General features: G+C 36.3%; 2 protein-coding genes across 2 annotated transcripts in view; both read left to right on the top strand.

The window, feature by feature from the left end:
• The first annotated feature begins 319 nt into the window (after positions 1–319).
• On the top strand, positions 320–3,101 carry hoxc11a (homeobox C11a). Its single transcript, XM_057319644.1, has 2 exons — positions 320–1,063; positions 2,178–3,101. Exons 1-2 carry the CDS (start codon positions 364–366, stop codon positions 2,408–2,410), a joined length of 933 nt encoding a protein of 310 aa, XP_057175627.1. The 5' UTR covers positions 320–363; the 3' UTR covers positions 2,411–3,101.
• A 5,788-nt stretch (positions 3,102–8,889) lies between these two features.
• hoxc10a (homeobox C10a) overlaps positions 8,890–19,075 on the top strand; it is a 64,313-nt gene continuing 54,127 nt past the window's right edge. Inside the window, exons 1-3 of the mRNA XM_057362932.1 lie at positions 8,890–9,652; positions 11,541–12,617; positions 12,711–12,855. Of these exons, the coding sequence (XP_057218915.1) occupies positions 8,914–9,652; positions 11,541–11,815 (1,014 nt within the window). The 5' untranslated portion in view covers positions 8,890–8,913 and the 3' untranslated portion in view covers positions 11,816–12,617; positions 12,711–12,855. The remainder of the gene's footprint in view (positions 9,653–11,540; positions 12,618–12,710; positions 12,856–19,075) is intronic.

The following is a 19,075-nucleotide window of genomic DNA, read 5'->3' as shown; positions in this document are numbered from 1 at the left end:
GTCTTACCTCAGTCTTATAAAATCAGCGATACTCACTACACAGGCTCTAACGCGCGCACACACACGACACAAATATAAAGTACTTTCTCGTAAAACGGAATTAAAACAACAAACAAAATCTGTTACTGTTTTACATGGTCTTGCATGATTTGAAAATTAATCGTTTGAATCTCACATATCTTACCCAGTAGAACCACTCCTACGCATCCATGTGTTCCAAATTGATATATGACAATATCTACTTTCGATCACGTGTTGCGGGGCGACTTAGACGGATTGCGCGTCATCTCGCCTTCCCAAATTTTCTCCTTCTGCTCCTCGAATCCAAAACATCATATCTGTAGTACGGACTACAGGGGAAAGATGTTCAACTCTGTAAATCTGGGCAACTTCTGCTCCCAGACGCGTAAGGACCGGACATCCGAGTTTGGGGACAGGACGGGCTGTGCCTCCAACATCTACCTCCCCAGCTGCACCTACTACGTTCCCGAATTTTCCGCCGTCTCTTCGTTCCTTCCACAGGGCCCCTCGCGGCAAATCACCTACCCCTATTCCACAAACCTATCTCAAGTGCAGCCGGTGCGAGATGTTTCTTATGGTCTGGACCCGTCCGGCAAATGGCACCACAGAACCAACTATGCATCTTGCTACTCAGGAGAAGATCTGGTGCACAGAGACTGTCTTCCCCCATCCACCATGACAGAAATGCTCATGAAAAACGAGAGTGTGTACAGCCACCACCACCACCACCACCACCAGCATCATCCAAACTCCAACCACCCCTCTACTGGTTTCTACACCGGCGTAGCGAAAAACAACGTGCTGCCTCAAGGGTTTGATCGCTTTTTTGAAACAGCTTATTGTAGTGCGGACAATCAGCCCGATCATTGTTTACAAAAGAGCGAGATGAACAAACTAGACACTTCGTCCCAGCAAACCACAGCTGTTGCGGCAGCCCAGGAGCAGGAAAAAGACGCAGAAGATGATGAGGAACATACAAATTCGGGCTCATGTACGTCGGCAGCTACTAAGGACGGGAACGCGAGCAAGAGCAGTCACTCGAGTAGGTACCGAAGCTGTAAATGGGGAAAGGTTAAGGGACTAGCCCGGTGTTTTGTCGGTCAGATTTTATGTGGAGTTTTATAAGCATTCAAAGGATTTTATTATAACCTACAAAGCTCTTTCCTCCAACGAAAAGAATTTTTACGATGGGAAAGCGCTTTGAAAAAAGAGGATGTTATACACAGAGGCTACTATCCCAGAGTCTGTGAAATTTTAAGAGCGCGCTATTGTGACAAATGCTAACTTTGATCATGAACTTGCGTTGAGCATTTCGGGGGATTTTCTTGTTTAGCTGTCGGGGGTAAAAACCAATTGGGCAGAACATTACTTTTGGCATACTGTGATTTTTGTTTTAACAGCTTGAATGCAAACTAGCTAAACCCTTATTAGCTGTGAAACGTGCTGTTAGTCACTAGCCATAATGATAGTGTGCTGGTATTATCAGTTTCGAATGTCCTACATTTGCGCTTTTGTCTCATTTGAAATTAAATGTACATATTTATATGTATACATATTTTTTATTAAATGATGCATGGCTATTTTTAATACCAAAAAAGTTATTTGGTTATATATGCGTTTGTTATTTTGCGACACAAAAGAAACATCAACCTCCATGTCATAATTACTCTTGTAAAATGTTTTTTTTTCCGTTAATATCTTATATATATATATATATATTAGTTACCAGAAATAAGCTAATGGTCACGGCCATTTACAGCTGTCAGTACCTCAGGCCCACAGTAGCCTAATATCTGTAGTTTTGGAGGATTTACAAAAAAACCCACACATTTTACGTCTATACGTTTAAAAAGCATTTAATTCAGCCCACGGACAGATAGAAAACATCAGATAAAACAACAAGAACCTTTTGAAGTATCTTTAATGGGCGTCAGTGTGTTTCTATGTGGGGATTTTTACATTTATTATTTAAAATACAATCGAGGTTTTAGTTTCGCTTCGAAGTGATATCCATATTTCCCTATAAGGCAACGACCTTGGTAACATTTGAAATATAAGTTTTCAAGTAGTACATTTTATGTCGTTCCTTTTTTGCAAAAAATAAAAATAATGTTTTATAACGTATTCATTTCAAATTTCTTTCTGATTATCCCAAGGTACCCCGCGCACAAGAAAGAAGAGATGCCCATACTCCAAGTTTCAGATTCGTGAACTGGAGCGAGAGTTTTTCTTTAACGTTTACATCAACAAGGAGAAACGACTGCAGCTGTCCAGAATGTTAAACCTTACTGACAGACAAGTTAAAATATGGTTTCAAAATCGTAGAATGAAAGAAAAGAAATTAAGCAGAGATCGCTTGCAGTATTTTTCTGGGAATCCTTTGCTGTAATTGTTAAAATGTTTTGTCTATTATTTAAAATTCGTCTCACGTACGCCTACAATATGCCAATCTAAAATATCTATCTATTTAAATCATTTAAACGTTTTTGTAAGGGCCAACAACAGTACTAACTGTTAGAGTAATTTGAGGTTATAAACAGGAGGGTGGGGACAAGAGAATGCAAATGTTATAATTGATTATATATGTATATACAAACAGGCATTTCTCGTTTTGACTGACAAACTGGAGTTTAGTTTTGTCACGTCTTAAGTGTTTGAAAACCCTTTGAGAATGGTCACAAAACAGTCTATTATAATAGTCAAAAAAATTACAGTTTTGCTTTTTCTGGTTGTATATATGTACATTAAAACATACACACTCGACTCTTGTTCGAATCTGGAGATGTCATCATTTTTTATGTTTTCACCATTCAGAACTGTGATTTGTACAATCTGTAATAATGTATTCCTTGTACAGAGATTATGCTATGTGCATTTGTGAATGTAAATATAATGTTATTTTCGAATATTCTCACCCTATCCCTGCTGCTATTTTACTTTACAATGCCCTTGTGAGCTTTGTTGTTTGATTCTTTAAATTATTTGCTGTACACCCAAAGTTCTCCTATTTTGCAGAGGGAAGGCTCAGCGATCGGTTTTTGGCCTGTGTACTTCACATATTAATAAAAAATAAACATAAATAATGGGAAAATGTTTGCATGTCAACTGTGACTTGATTTTAGAGCATTAAAACAAAAAATACTCGGAGTATCCCAGAGTAAAAAAAACATTGCGTAATGTGGCAACAATACTGAAAACTGAGTTCTAAGAATTGAAACAAATCACTCGAAAGAAAACCTCTCTCTTTTCGTTGCTCTCACCAGACGTTTGCTCACAAACAAGTGAATATCATTATTGAGCTATATTTGTATTAACTACTGATTGATTCATCAAAGTGACTAAACATTTGTATATAAGTTACCATAAAACCCATGCTCTTTTTATTAAATATTTAAAACAAAGATATTGATCAAAGTGACTATGGAGATGCATTCATTTTTGAACACGTGAAAAATAAGGAAGGATTTAGAACATCTTTTAGTGCCTACTAAATGAAATCGCCACTCATGTCTAGACACTGCAATAAAGTCCAAGCCCTAAATTGCTTTTTTTCGACTTAATTGCACCGTCTGTTCGAAGGGAATGGTATTCACTTCCGCAGTAAATAGTAAACAAGAAAGTCCGGCTGCTAGAAAAAAAACTCAGACAACAAACCAATTCTGTAATATCGCGCAGTGCCTGTACAGTCAATTCGCATGCAGATGTAATGTCTACACTCACACATATGCGATCTAAAAAGGTAACACTCACAGAGGTGAGAGCATTTAATTGTGTTGCATGTTTTTCCCATGTGCAGTTTTTTATGTGATCACACTGTATGCATTTTGTCAGAACATGTGGGCACATAAGATGTGCAGTTGTGCTTGTTGGCCCTTGTCTGTATAAATGAATAGATATAATTAAAAGTTGTCTTTGAACTTCAATAATGTCAAGGCCTTCACCTTTAACCCATTGCAATAAAGAGGAATCAAGGAGCCCCTTTAGTCAGGAAACGCGGTGAACAGCACAGAACCAATCAGAGCAAGTGGGAAAGCAACAAGGAATGTCTAAGCAGCAACACTTTGACCTCTCACATTAAACTGCAGCAGGTAACTTCTCCGGCTTTAGCACTCCCATTAAATACACTTTATTGTCTCTGTAAAATGTAATATTTTCATGCATGAGATATTTTATGACATTTTGGCATGTTCTGACCATTTAAATTTGGATGGTTGTGGCTTTTCGCTGGTAACATTTGTTCTTTCTGACAGATTTAAAACAAAGATCTCGGAGCACGTGAAAGGTAAGCCGAAGGGAGTGCTTTTACAAACAGAAATGGCATTCTACAGAGATTTAAATGCATCAAAACGCATACAACATAGGCCTGTTCATTCGTATGCAAAATTTAAAATATAAACCCATAAAGCTTACGTCTGTGTAAGTTTATAGTTTGCTAACACAGAGGTTTCATTGCCACTGATGTTAACTTGAAATGTGCGAGAGAAATGGCGGGGAGCTGCGAAGAGGGGCATAGCCAAGGCTCAAGGCTGACTTGTCTTCATGTCACACCCGCCAACCTTGGCCCTGGTTCAGTGACGTAGTTAATTTGTTGAATTCCTCTCTCTCGCGTCGTCACACTGAGAAGCAGGAACTCTGAACGTCCACCTATCGAACGCTGAGGATGTAGTCCGTCCTTGTCCTCAGCAAACCAATCTGCGCGAAGACTCATAAACAATAGGCATAAAATAACAGTTTCAGCAGTGGGTTGGTTTGCTTGATGAATGCATGTATACAAAACATTTTTTGTTGTTCTTTTGTGTGGCTATCGTAATCATTCCGAATAGATAGTGGTATCTGTAAAACGAGGCGCATTGGAACACTTTGGGATGCGGTCTTAGCTATAACAACTAGGAAAATGGCGGAAGCTCCAGGGACATTAGCATAAAAGGCCTGAACTGATTTCTTCTTGGATGAGGTACAAGTTGGATTTTCGTTTTGGGAAGGATTCACCATAAGCTCTTCAAGACGTAAAAAATAAACTACAAATGCCGCACGCTAAAAACAAGTGCATTTACAGATTTGAAAGATAAATTTGAAATAACACACAGTGCATTATATACAACAATAACAAAATATTAAATAATAATGCAATAGTTGGCAAAACGGAGAAAGTTTACTTGACATTAGGCTACATTTAAAATGAATAAATACTGGAAGCAATAACATAAGACGTTTCCCATGCGTGTGGTCATACACATTCGTTAGTGTGTTTTCCCTTTACTGTTTGTCCTCCACGGTGTATAGCTTTGGACTTTGGACAGAGCCTATTAACACACACTGTACTGCTATACTTACTTCCGTTCTCCTGTATGTGATGAAAAGCTGTAAATACCATCGCCACTGGTTCTCACTAGTCATTTGTATGGTCTTTTGTGATATTAAAATTTAATATAATGCTGATGTGCTTTGCGATTACCACTCTCTGATTTATAAATGTCTTTAAGAAGTTACATGCATCAACCATAAATTTCCATAGAGCTCTGCGGGTGAACGCCTGTTTAGTGAGGAGAAACAGTTAAAAAGCTGGTTGCTTTAAATTGAAAATATGTTTTATGGTGGTTTCAGTTCCAAAACAGGCACTGAATACCTACCGAAAATGTCACCGTATTTCCATATCCCATTTCTCCTTCAAAGGCCAACAGATTTAGGCAAAGGCTCAGTTTGTTAAATACTATGTGTGTACATTTTTTAACGTATTAAAGTTTAATTTGACGACGGTTATTCTTATTTTCTGACATTTTAGCCACATTTATTGCTTCGCGCAAATAGCTAATGGCCTTTTAAATGATCAGAAATCAACACTTTTTCAAAATATATGTATACGTGCAGGGCAACTCATGCATGGGTAAACAAAAAGAAAAACCTTTAAAAGAAAAATGGTATCTGAAAATGCAAAAAAATAGCAAATACAGAATTTGTTTTAATAACAACCTTTAAATGCTATTACAAATTAGGAAATGTAAATGTTTGAGAGCTGTCGCAAAGGCACAAGTTTCCTGTCATAAACACAGACACACACGCGCACAAAAACATGAGGAGACCAGAATCTATTGATCATAAAACAGCAAGTGTTTGTTTTCAATATAATATGCTTTTATTTAAATTATTGTAAATAACCAAACAGTCACAGGCTCTTTGTATTTTATTATAAGACCAGGATGCATTGCACATTTAAGTATGTAAACAGTAGGTAAATAATTTATTATTTGCACTGGAATTTGTTTAGAAAAACAGTGGCTCTGTAACGCCTAAAACAAAACAAACATGCTAATACCTGCAATGATGTATTTAATGTTTTTCGCCTGTTATTCTTTCTAGACTTTTCTGTCGACCAAAATTGAAAAAGCTTTGTTTATGAGATGTACATATGTTTTGAAATAGATAATCATTGTTCTGACAACTGGAACCACAAAATGACTGCACATTAGTCAGAAGCTTCACATGTAATTATTAAGAAAATCATGCATTTTTCTTTGAAATGTCATTTTAAATGATACTAAATTAGTATGTAACTTTGCTTACACTACCAACCACTGTTGTCGGTCTGGGTAAACATACAGTATGTCGTTGCACTGTTGAAGATTCCCTTGAAGAAAAAAAGAATGCATGTACATTTTAGAATTTAGAATGTTATTTGAAAATTGCACATTTTTAAATAAAACTTTTAAAACATGTGCAAATGAAAGTCCAGATCATACTGCTAATTCCACCTTGTGAAATAAATAAAAGCAAAAGTTTTAAAACCTGAAAATCGATACGTTAATGCTAATTTGGCTGTTTTGAATGATCCCTGAATGTGAGAAGGCTCGATGACAGACAAGTCCATAGAGTCCATAGACCAATCACAACATTCCCCCGTGTATCACGTTGGGTCACAGGCAGTGACCTCTCAGTTGGTGCACTCACGAAAAAGCGCTGCAACGACAAACTCTAAAAGGTTACTTGCTCGTTCAAGTAAACTTTTATTCTAATTGCACTAGAATACTCATTTTGGTGTTTGTTCTACAAGCTTTAATACAAATGTTTAAAATTATATCTTTGAGTTACCGAAAGAAAAATGTAGATACGTTTTGCGTTTTTTTTTAGCACAATCAGATTATTTTTATTCATCAAGTTAATTTGTTCATTTATATGATGTTTATAATGAAATCTGTAATGAAAGTGGACAAGCAATCCGGTGTAACCATAATACTTAGTTGAAGACTACACTGCAAAAAGTGATGCGTTAAAACTGACACATGTTGTGTCAAATTTTAACACATGTAGGGAGTGTGTTCAGGTACAACACATGTTGTGTCAAATTTAACACAATATGTGTGCAAGCCATTTTAACACACAAATTGTGTCAGATAATTTAACACACAAATGTGTGTTTTTAAGCAATTAATGTGTTACCATGTAAAGTATTTTTAGTTTTAAAATTACGCCCTCCCTTCAGGAGATAACATAATTCAGTTTTTTAATAAAATGCACACTATGTGTGTAGAAATCTACACAGCATGTCATTATACTATTAACACAGTGATGTGTGTTGTTTTTTAACACATCAGTTTTTGCAGTGTGTGTCATTTCTACGGTGTAGCCGCGTTCCTCTTCCCTATTTTTGAAATGGTGTTAAAATTAGACACGAGGTATTTCTGGCGACGATCGACCGGAAATATTTTAATGGAATACAGCCATTCGAAGATGCAGCCAATGTTCCGCGAATATAAATGGAGATATTTATAAAGAATGTTTCTTCAAACTTACCAAAACTCTGAAGACTGAAGTAAACAGTTTATGACCGTAATTCAGTATCCAGTATCCAAGGTTTTGTTACAGCAAAAGTGTAGTAACTTAATTTTTTTCAGACTCATTACATTTGTAGATAGATTTAACACAAATACCATGGTAAAACTATAGTTATTGTAGTGAGAGCTTAAATTTGCAGTTAATATTCTTCTACTACAAATAAAATAAAAAATTGGTTACTGTATAGTTAAACTATGGTTAATTCTTTAATTCACTAAAAAATTATGCAAAAAGTGAACAACGTAAATTCAGAAAAATAGTTAATCACTGGTTTACCACAACAACATAGAGCCCAGCTTCTTAAAAGCAAGCAAACGCCAATGTATGCGCTACTTGGTTATTTATCATATGTTTATATTTTTCAGGAGCTTAAAAAATAAAAAATACTTTTTTCCATTTTTTAAATGCAGGGTTTTATTTTCAGAAAAAAACACTGTCAAATACATAAGGAAAACGTCATACCCCAATGTGTCAAAAGGCATTACTCTATAATTTTTATGCATTTTGCAATACTTCAAATTAAATTTGCAAAAGAGAACAACAAAAAAATATAAAGAACATATAACGTCAACATGTCTTAAGATTCAATTTCCATTTTTCAAAACTTAGTTTACATCTACTAGTAACCATTGTTCATTCTTTATTGTTATGCTCACTAAGTTTAGGATTTTCCTTTCATTTCATGAAATGTTTAATTTACTTGCCTCACTTTCTCTTTTGTTTTGCAGCCGCATTAGCCACGTAACTGTATCTGGGGACGGCTGTTCTTTGTTCTGCATTGGTTTCCTTGACCTTAAAAGTCGGCTAGATGGCGCCATTGCTCCACGCTGCGCTCCGCAACTTCAACAACTTGACCCCAATGACGTCAAGACGGTCTGGCGCATCAAGGCCACTTTCAAAACCCCATTGGTCTGAAAATCACATGACAAACCGCCTTGAATCCATAATTATGTTGCTGATATTTTTCGCCCCCCCAAAAGATGTCAGCGTCCTACTTTCCTTATCCTCGTCGGCATACAGGAGACTGTTTGAAATCAAAAGAATAACAAGCTCAGTAACAAAATGTCATGTCCGAACAACGTGGCAGCCAACACATTCCTGATGGACTCGCTGGTGGGAGGAACATCTCCATACAGAGGTGAGGGCTATTCAACGAACTCTGGAATGTATATGCAACCGTCTGCAGAATATGGGTTCTCCATGATGGGTAGTTTTGGAATTGTTGGTACCCCTCTATCCAAGCGGGATGAGCTGCAGCCGAGCGGGATGCATCTGAGTAGTTATCAGCATTCGCACTACCTGTCGCAGCGGGACACATGGACCGCAGGCTCTAAAACTTACAGGGGCTCGCAACCTGTTGCCCAGCCTTTGCACCCGTGCTCATATCCAGCCAGTAATGTTAAGGAGGAAGCGCTCCCTTGTCTTTACCAGACTGATAACGATAGCGCCAAGGAGTCCGCTGAGAAATCCACCTACATCCGTCTGGGAGACAATAACAGCCACCCGAATCAAAGCGCCGTCTCCACCCCCGATTATTTCCGACGGAGCCAGGTGTATACCAATGAAAGGGGCCACCATGGAGATGAGTTCGGCTCGGACTTTAATCCAATGCCCAGAATAACAACGCCTGTAGAGACACCAGCAGCAGATTCGTGTGTCAAAACCAACAAAGCGAGGCAGAAACCAGAAGGCAAGGCAGGAAATACGCAGGAGGACGACATGGATCGGAGACAGTCTAGAAAAGAGGACAGTGTCTCAAAAACAGACAGTTGTAGCGACGATTCCGAGAGCGAATTGAAAGGTGATAATGTTCATTCCTTTTCTTTCGTTTCTCTTTCCGTCTCTCCCACAAATACACATACACACATATCGCGTGTTCTTGTATACATGTGAACTGACAATCAACTTTTACGTTTGTTGCTACGACTGGCCAGGCCCTGCGTACATTATAACCGTATGTGAATTACATGTGTACTTTATCCGTTTTCGTCCAACAAACATCATTTCAACTTATTCATAAAATAAATCTTAAATTTTCATCTAAATATCAATGGTATTTAAAAAAATAAAATGTCTCTGTTTGATTTATATTAATAAAAATAGAAAGACAGGACACAATGTAGTGCGGTCTTACATCCAAGCACAAAGGAGCAAAACAAAATGATACACAAAACTTTTTTAAATGAATTAGGTTTTTATTTCAACAGTTGGATGTCCATAGAGGTAAAATTTTACCCACAATAAATTCATATGTACATGCACTTTCGAAAATGTAGTCCCCACATAATTTAATTTAAAAAGTTGATTTGGATAGCATTCGTGCGTAACTGGCATTTGCGTCTTTAAATAATTATTCATATCCATATGCGATATTACGCCCACCGACATGTATGTATATATATATATATATATATATATAGCGGTACAATAACACAATCCCAAAACAAATAAGTGTATTAAGACCCAAATAATATATTATATATCAAGGTGTGTAAATGTATTTAGTAAATTTTTCATTTAGTAAACTATTTATTTTGTGAGCCTTTGACTAAAATTAATTGATGAATTTCTTGATATTTATAAAGGGATTAATACGTAGGGGTACATATTTAACGAAGCTACAATTGGCGTTTTTGTATATTTTGAGACATACATACATAAAAAAGCATAAAAACATTTTTAAAATGTTTGCATTGATGTAATTGCGCTTATGTCATTAAAATCTCATGTTTTGTTGTCATTGCATCAAATGTCAATCAACTGCAGCAGTAAAACTTTATTAATTTTTACACTAAATCGATGTCTAAGTCTTAAAAAATGGTTAAATATATGAAGAGTTTTGTTCCAAAATGAGATAACTACGTTTTTTTTAATTAAAAAAAACATGTTTTATTATTGTGCATTCCAATTAATATCAATCAAACTGCAGTTGGTTTGTTTTGATTTAAGCCATACCAACTCAAAAATACAGCTAACTGACAAAATAAAAACATGGTTTTAAATTTTTTTTGAAAACGAAGTTTCTCGTTTTGGAACCAAACTCTTCATATAAGCGTAAAGATACTCTAACGAGTTGTTAAATTCTGTCTATAAAATTGAATGTCCCCATCTGAAGGATGTTATTATTTACACCTTTGTTGATTACATTATATGTCAAATCCAAATCTGAATTTTTCGCAAAGATGAAAACTAACGATACTCCAAATGAAACTCAAACTGAAATCCAAATGCTTTTTTGGCTCATTTATTTATTTTGTGAAAAATCGAAAAGGAACATGAGCATTATTAGATTTTTATTTCACAAATGTACAAAAATCGCAGGCTGATGACTTGCAACTGAAGCCACACAACAAAAAATTGTACAGTAAAATATTCAAAGACAATATAGATAATTCAGATATTAATAAACGAATATATCAATCACAAAATGGTGAAAACAGACATACTGCATAATTTTAGTATAAAGCAATGAAATAAAACCGCTAGAAAACATAGTTTACTAATACAAATACGTGTATGTTTTATGCACAAGTTTAGCCTACTGTTTATACTACTAAACAAATCATAGCTGTGTATATTTTGTAAAAGAATAAATAACACATTCAAATTAGCGTCTGTTGCGTCCAAGATTGCGACTGTTAACGTGCACTTACATTGCGGTAATATGTGTTTTTGTTTTGCTTCTGCAGATGAGGCTACATTGGAAATAGCAACGGGAAACTGGCTAAAAGCGAAAAGTGGACGAAAAAAGAGATGTCCTTACACAAAGTATCAGACACTTGAGCTGGAGAAGGAGTTCTTGTTCAACATGTACTTGACTCGAGAGCGCCGTCTGGAGATCAGCAAGAGTATCAACCTCACAGACAGACAGGTCAAGATCTGGTTCCAAAACAGAAGGATGAAGCTAAAGAAACTCAACAGAGAAAGTCGCGTCCGGGAGCTAACTGGCTATAGCTTCAACTGAAGGCTAAACAAACAGACAAAAGAAGAAATTAGCAAATACTGTTTTGGTCTCCCTACGTCCAGACCCTTTTTCTTTTTCCCATTTTTTTCTCATTTATTCTCTTTCATTCACAGACTCACACACATGCGTAAAATCTAAAATAGCAAATCAGGGCCCTGGGGTAAAACGTTGGTTCATGACTTTAATTGCAAAGGGACTGGAGCCTATTGCAAACATTAAACTATTAAATGTTATTTAGTTAACACTTTAGCCTGATTTATAATTGTTGAAAACACTCGTATAATATTGTTAATATGGCAATTGTTAAAGGGGCCGAAATTTGGTGGAAATTTTCGCGGCAGATTTGCATTATACTCCCAACCTAAAATTCTAGAAACGAGATGTCTACTTGATGTCTTAGATTAGCCTGTGTGCTGTCAGTGCGCTTGTCCTATACAATGCGTGCTCTGTATTTTGCATGCTTTGTTCTTCAAGTGTATATGTCAATTTAATGTTTAATTGGAGAGGGTGTTAAATAAAACGGGTGGGAAAATCTAATGTCCTTGTATGTCCTTCCCCTCGCATATTTCTCCTGTATTCTTCTCGACAGAATTTTTTGGTTTGGACAGAGAGGAGATGTAGAACGTGCAAAGCACTTCGAATATGAGTGGGAGACCCATAACGTTGATTTAAATATTATCCAGGTGACCACAGTAAGTCAAGGTCATAAAATTGTAATGTCATGACGGTCCTGGAAAGCGCTGGGGGTGGATTTTATGATCTGCAAATATAATGTGCTGCTGCAGTAAAGATGCATTAAAAGGTGAGTGGAGGAGGGCTAATTCACATACTGGAGACTGCAATGTGCTGGCCTCACTGACGCGCTTTGCGGTCTGCCTGGCTGTTTTGGAACCAGGAATCCTTTATTATGGAGTAATGGAAAGCTATGATACGATGGACTGAACACGGATGAATGATAGGAGCTACGGCAACCGTGAATGAATGAGTGGATCCTATGAGCTACGATAATCGTATCATGTAGCCTATACAGAAAACTCAAGGTAAGATCAAATGTTTCCTATTTGTTCTTCGACTGAGCTCGAGGCAGATTATTCTTGATGCTTTTTGCGTTTAAGTTTCTGACAATTGATAAGAGTTTTGATTTGAGCGATAGTTGCTTTTTGACATGGGGACTTTGCTCTCGATACTTCTTGCAGTGACCGATAAGGAAGTGCTGTTGTAGATAATGTGCCCCGTTTTCCAAGTGCAAGTTAAAGTTGTGGAGGTCGACTTATACATCATGTGTAATTCATTTATTAATTGTTTGCAATTTCTTTGACGGGATTTTCCTTACATCTTTGATTGTCTTCGTGTGCGTTTTGGTCTCTTTGGAAAAACATTTTAGACAGTCATGCTCTTGTTGAATTTCTGGATTATTTGGATGCTAGTGATTTGTCGGTCTGGCTCTCACTAAAAGGTTTGAAATTAAGAGACGTTTATGCTATAAATATCATTGCTGTTTATGTCAATATGTGTCCAGCTTGGTGTTATTTCCTAAAACGATTGAAGCAATGGCCTGCCAGGCCTATCGAACCGTCACAGACAATCTTAACATTAAATTGACGTTTGAGGAATGGAATAAAATGACTTACTTATGTGAAGATTTGTTGTTGGTCTTCTCCTGTGGATAACGCCGTTACGCGCAGCTGGTGCGTGGTTTAGGTAGTTTCATGTTGTTGGGATTGGCTTCCTGGCTCGACAACAAGAAACTGCCTTGATTACGTCAGTTCGTCTTCATCAAGGGCGACAATTGCCGTTAAATTACACCCTGTGCAATGAAGTTTTCGCAAATGGCATTGTAAATGAACTGAACGATTATAGCCACAGTGGGCTCTTTTCTCCTTTGCTCGCCTTTATGTGTCAGGCTGTAAAACCGAATTTAGACTCTCAGAGGGGGGAAAAGGACTGTAAACACCATGGGACAAACTTAGTCCGTCCCTTAATATAGCTCATTCATTTCAGTCTACGACCATTCGTGTTTTATCCACTTTTAACACTATGTTGATATAGCGAGAGAATATTTTTAAAAGACAACAGGAGCAGCTGAAAGAGAAAAATAGTTGATGGATTGATTGGCAGGAGATAGAATGGACATAAACCCGGATGGTATTTTTACACATACATGTGAAACCACGTGTATTCTACTGTCTACAGTGGTGATCTGGTATGGAATAAAATTACTTTTTATTCTCTCCAATTCTATGTGTGCGCTAATTGCTGGAAATTGAAACACTTTTACAAATATTAAAAAACATGCGGCAAATGCTGGTTTCAACAACGTACTCTCTGAAAGGAACCCGTAAATACAATATTGCAAGAAATTTGGAATTCGCTGCTTAACTTCTGTTTGAACACACATTTCACGGCCTGTGGTCAGTCACACACCATTGAACATGGGACCTTCGTCAATTTGCAAAATGTCCTGTAAATGACCACTTAAACCTATTAATTGTAATTAAAACCGTAGTTGCAGTACTGGTAGCCAGTAGCAACAAGAAACTAGCAGATGCTGTATCTAATCATGACAATGTTTGACCTGTAGTTTGCGCACACCAAAAATATAAAGCTGTATAGCAAAACCTGCTCAATCTTAGGCTACCTGGCTATTTCTTTACATTGCATTGTTGTACATTGTTGATTTGTATTTGATGTATTTATTTGCTTCACAATGTAAAATTAACAGCAAAATAAAACGATTTGGTTTGCCATGCGCATGCAAAACGACGGACAGTTCTTGTACTTAAATGGTCTTTGTCTTTTTGTAAATATCCGGCATAAGTAGACACGTCTAATTATCACATTAATTTCTAAATGATTTATAAAAATAGTCAGCTTTGGGGTGTTTATACAGTGTGGAAATTAGAGTTATTTTGGAAAAATCTCATTATTGCGCGCTGACCTTTATACAGCAACACAGGCCTTATACCTTTTAAAACAACTAGATGTCCTTAATGAAGCTGTTTTAATTAAGATAATGTTTAATAAATAGTTGTTTGTTGCAAAGAGCCTCATCAGCTACTGCTTCTCTTTCTTGTGAGAGGTTTCGCCCTATCTGTATGTTTTGTTAACCCTGTCCCCTCCCTTCAGCTGTTTTGCGACGGGAGGAGACAGTCTGGAATCCAAAGTCATTTTCATTCAGTTGAGTGAATGGGGTTCTCCTCTGGAATGTGTCACCAACAAAGAGTTTACAGCACGCGTAATAGCCCCGCAGGACATTGCCGCCTAGCATGCAGATATTGCAGCAATATCTTCAAATAGCCTAAGGATGAACATAAAAAAGAGAATTCCTGTTCAGCATAGTGCAGTATTACTGCCAAAAGCGTGACGCATGCATTAATTGCAGTACAGACTGTGGCAAAAAGCTTGGGATATAAATGGATATTCTAATGTACAGATATTTGACAAGAACTCAACATAGAATCAAATTGCTGTTTATTGCGAGATTGCAGGAATGAGAATAATTCGATACCTGCTTTATAATGTTTTATAGGCTATGTCTTTTCATTTCTTTGCTTCGTTACTCGATTATTGTTTTGGTTTTTTAGTGAGCAGACGTAAAGGCCAAATATGACACTTGGACAGAGATTACACAATGACGCGTATACATCGCATTGCGCTTTTTTTGATTTTGTGTGCAGTTATATTTTCTTCTGTTATTTCATTGTGTCAAGTTTATGTGTTTCTCTGGATGAAAGTGAGATTGCAGATACACTTGGTTTCTCATCCGAAGCTGCGTCAACGCATTGTGAGCCACACCAGTCAATGTGGTTTTGTCCATCAGTGAGGTATTCGATACGAATAATAGCATTATATATGATTATTCTATTTCACGGACCCAAACATATTTTTGATTACGTCGCCTGTGCACTGTGTCGTTTAGGACCGCAAACAATATGTTTTTGTGTCTATTTTCTTTCTGTCTCTTTCTGGCGCGCTTTTGTAAAAGAAGAATTACAATATAGCAATGCTAAAAGTTTTTTTTTTTGCAGTTAGTCTGTTTTGAATATTGTGGCGTAAAAATAGCTATTTTGTATTTTAAACGATAGTGAATTAAACATTTATCTTTTATGGCAATAATATAACGATTCATTTAACTCAATGTGAAATGCATTTAATTTTTAGATGCTACCTTTTTTTCAACTTGCAATGTTAAAGTATAATAATGTTTAATGCTTAACATGATACACAAAGGGGTTTTCTGCTTTCAGTGACACACAAACGCACGAAGAGAAATAAATAGTTTAAAAACATTATTGCACACAGAAAACATATGTAAATCTTTAGGACGTTCTCTGAAATACATATCTGCTGAGGGAAGTTTAATACGACTTGCAGGTATCTTTTGCCACCATGTTGTCGTGTTAGCAAGCAAGGCTTTTTGTTCGCATTGGTAATTGAAGTATAACAACACTCAATTTGTTTCAGACCCAGATAAAGCACCATGTTGTATTTCTTAAAATAAAAAAGAGAACTTTTCTTCAACCTGTTCCCGACATCCTGAGGTCCACTTATCTGCATTATTTTAGCTGTGTTGCTGTGTTGTCAAATATACAAATTTTAGCAGTACACTAAAGGAGTCGTCAATAGTGTATTTTTTAAATAGTGTATAGAGGTGTGTGTGTGTGTGTGTGTGTGTGCGTGCGTGCGTGCGTGCGTGCGTGCGTGCGTGCGTGCGTGCGTGCGTGCGTGCGTGCGTGTGTGTGTGTATAGAATATACAAATATTTATTTAAATATTTACATAGTTTTAGATCAATCGAAGTGCATTAAGGAGGACACTGTGTTCTTGTTAAAGTACTCCAATGGGTTTCTCAATGCCAGCCTAAAATTCATTTCCGAAATTATGCTAATACAAGAGAAATGTGGGGAAGCCATTTTATTTATTATAATCACAGGAGTCTTGACAATGCATCGGTGGGTTCATGGGTGAAACACGTTTTCCTTAATGATTATACCACAGTAAAAAGATTTTTGTCTGTCTTTTAAATAGACTGTGTACATAATCATTTCAGAAATGCCTTTAGTGATTGCTATGTTTATGTAAAACAGCATACAAAAAGGGCTGTCTTGTAATGTGTATAAAATGTGTGATGTCTCAAAGGGAAAACAAAATTGAGTTTCCGTGGATGCCATGTCAACCAAGAGATTTCATTTTCATCCTCAGTCACCCTGCTCAGCGTAGGAGCCACACCAACAAACTCTGGCCTATATTCCACCAATTTGTACATTTAGACCAAGGCCTACTGGGAGCTAGTGCCTCGTTAAACCACAAGAGCTTTTGCTAAATAAGTATGTACGATTCGTTACAAATAAATCAAAGCAACTACATTATTTCCATTTTTGTCGTTTAAATCAACATTAGTCAACAAATAGCCTTAAAATAAACTGATTTGGAAAAAATATATATATTGAGTTGATAACAGGTGTAGACAACGAAATTCAATATATAGCGATTTTTCCAACGAATATTGTTGTTAGACACCAAATAAAATGTATTCATGTATGATTCACTTAATATGACAGAAAGAATATATAATGCAGGAAATTAGTAGTTATAATAAGCATTCGAAATATCAATGACATTCAAAGAAATAAAAAGAACCAGTTTCATTTGGACTGTCTTCTTTATTGAAACATAACAATGTTATAATGTTCAATAACAACAGATATGTTATAATGTTGATCGTAACATTTGTAACATTGACAGAATATTACAAAAGTGAACAACAATGATGATCGAAGTGACTTTGGCACAGAGGTACCACGCCCTCTGAAAAAAACACAGCTATAGGCTATTGCATTGCGTCAAGCTTTAATATTTTAATACGGATTAATACAGATACCATTGTTTTAGGTACAGTTAAATGTTTTGGGTAACCAAGTGGATTTACGTTCTATAGCCTAGATACAACAGTTTTAGAATTTTACAATTTGATTGTATGCATTAACACCCACAGTAAAATAAAACCTTGCACAAATAAGGGATTAAATAATCCATGCTCTGACATTAGGTTTCACTTTGTTTTCTGCACAGACTATATCACTTCCGCAGTCAATCGTAAAAGGTAATCTTATTTGGGTAAAAAACAATAAACTGTCGATTAAATCTGTATATAGCCTACCAACTGTTGTATAGTAAAATATTTTTGCCTTTCTTTCTTTCGTTTGTTTTTCTGTGGCTTTTCGTTGTTTTGCTGAATCAAGAATTATGTTTACTGCAATAAGTTGTTTTGAAAATGAAAATTGTCGCATAATGGGCGGGTCTCTGTAAACTGCGTTCATAATTAATGTAAATAGTGCTCTTTGAGTAATGGGTATTAAAGCGATTTGCAATGCAACAGTAATATTAACTGTTTAAACTTAAGCCCACGCAACAACTTAGATTTAACCGCATTTTTGGCAATGTCTAGTGTTGCAACAAAAAACAAAGGGGAAAAAAAGCCTGACCTCATGTGGCCGAATTCATACTGGGCCTAACACTGACAATGACTGCAGACCAAAACCCGCACATTTACAAATGTCGATATACCTTTTGTGCTAGATCTAAAATACAACGAACTATTAGAATAGTGTCCTTTTTACAAGTCAAACCGGTATACCGTCTAGATATTAGATAATTTGTTTAATTTAATTAATTATTCGTTCATGTTTAAACGGGGCATAATTCGAAATTGACATTACTAAATTAATAGAAAACATTTAAATTCGCAAATATTTTCAAAGCGAAAGCAAACTAATTTAAATGTAGCTTTTTTAAATACTGAAGTACTTGCATAAACTAAAATAGATTTGATAGAGCTGGACAAACTCTAAAAACGTTAGGAAAACCTTTTAGACATAGTGCAGCTTTGTTTTTATAGACGTCGCAGTGACTCGGATAAATATTAAAATTCACACATTTTAAATGCTTATCTTTAAGATAATATTAACAGCTATCAGAGTTTGTAAACATTCGCTCTTTTCTCCTAGTGTATTCGACAGAGGTTTGATGAGACTCCTTTCACAAGCGTAGTGTTGGTTTTATGTTATACTAGGAACTCAACTGCAGTTTTATTAACGACACGTTTATGAACAATCAAATGGTCCTCGTAAAAATTTATTGAAGGACATAAAAGCATGCATGACCACTTGACGAATGTAGTCGCAGTTGTGGTGCGTTTTCAGGCGTCTTACTGGTCCCACCGCCCGAATTTTAAAACTCCATTTTATGAGGGATACCCCAA

The sequence above is a fragment of the Triplophysa rosa genome, linkage group LG21 (assembly GCF_024868665.1).
Source record: "Triplophysa rosa linkage group LG21, Trosa_1v2, whole genome shotgun sequence".
Taxonomy (NCBI): domain Eukaryota; kingdom Metazoa; phylum Chordata; class Actinopteri; order Cypriniformes; family Nemacheilidae; genus Triplophysa; species Triplophysa rosa.
Note: the sequence above shows the minus strand (reverse complement) of the source record. Positions and strands in the feature narration are given on the sequence as shown.

Coding starts and splice junctions, on each gene's coding strand:
- hoxc11a (XM_057319644.1), top strand. CDS start 364: ATGTTCAACTCTGTAAATCTGGGCAACTTCTGCTCCCAGACGCGTAAG. Junction 1,064..2,177: donor GAGCAAGAGCAGTCACTCGA/GTAGGTACCGAA, acceptor GATTATCCCAAG/GTACCCCGCGCACAAGAAAG.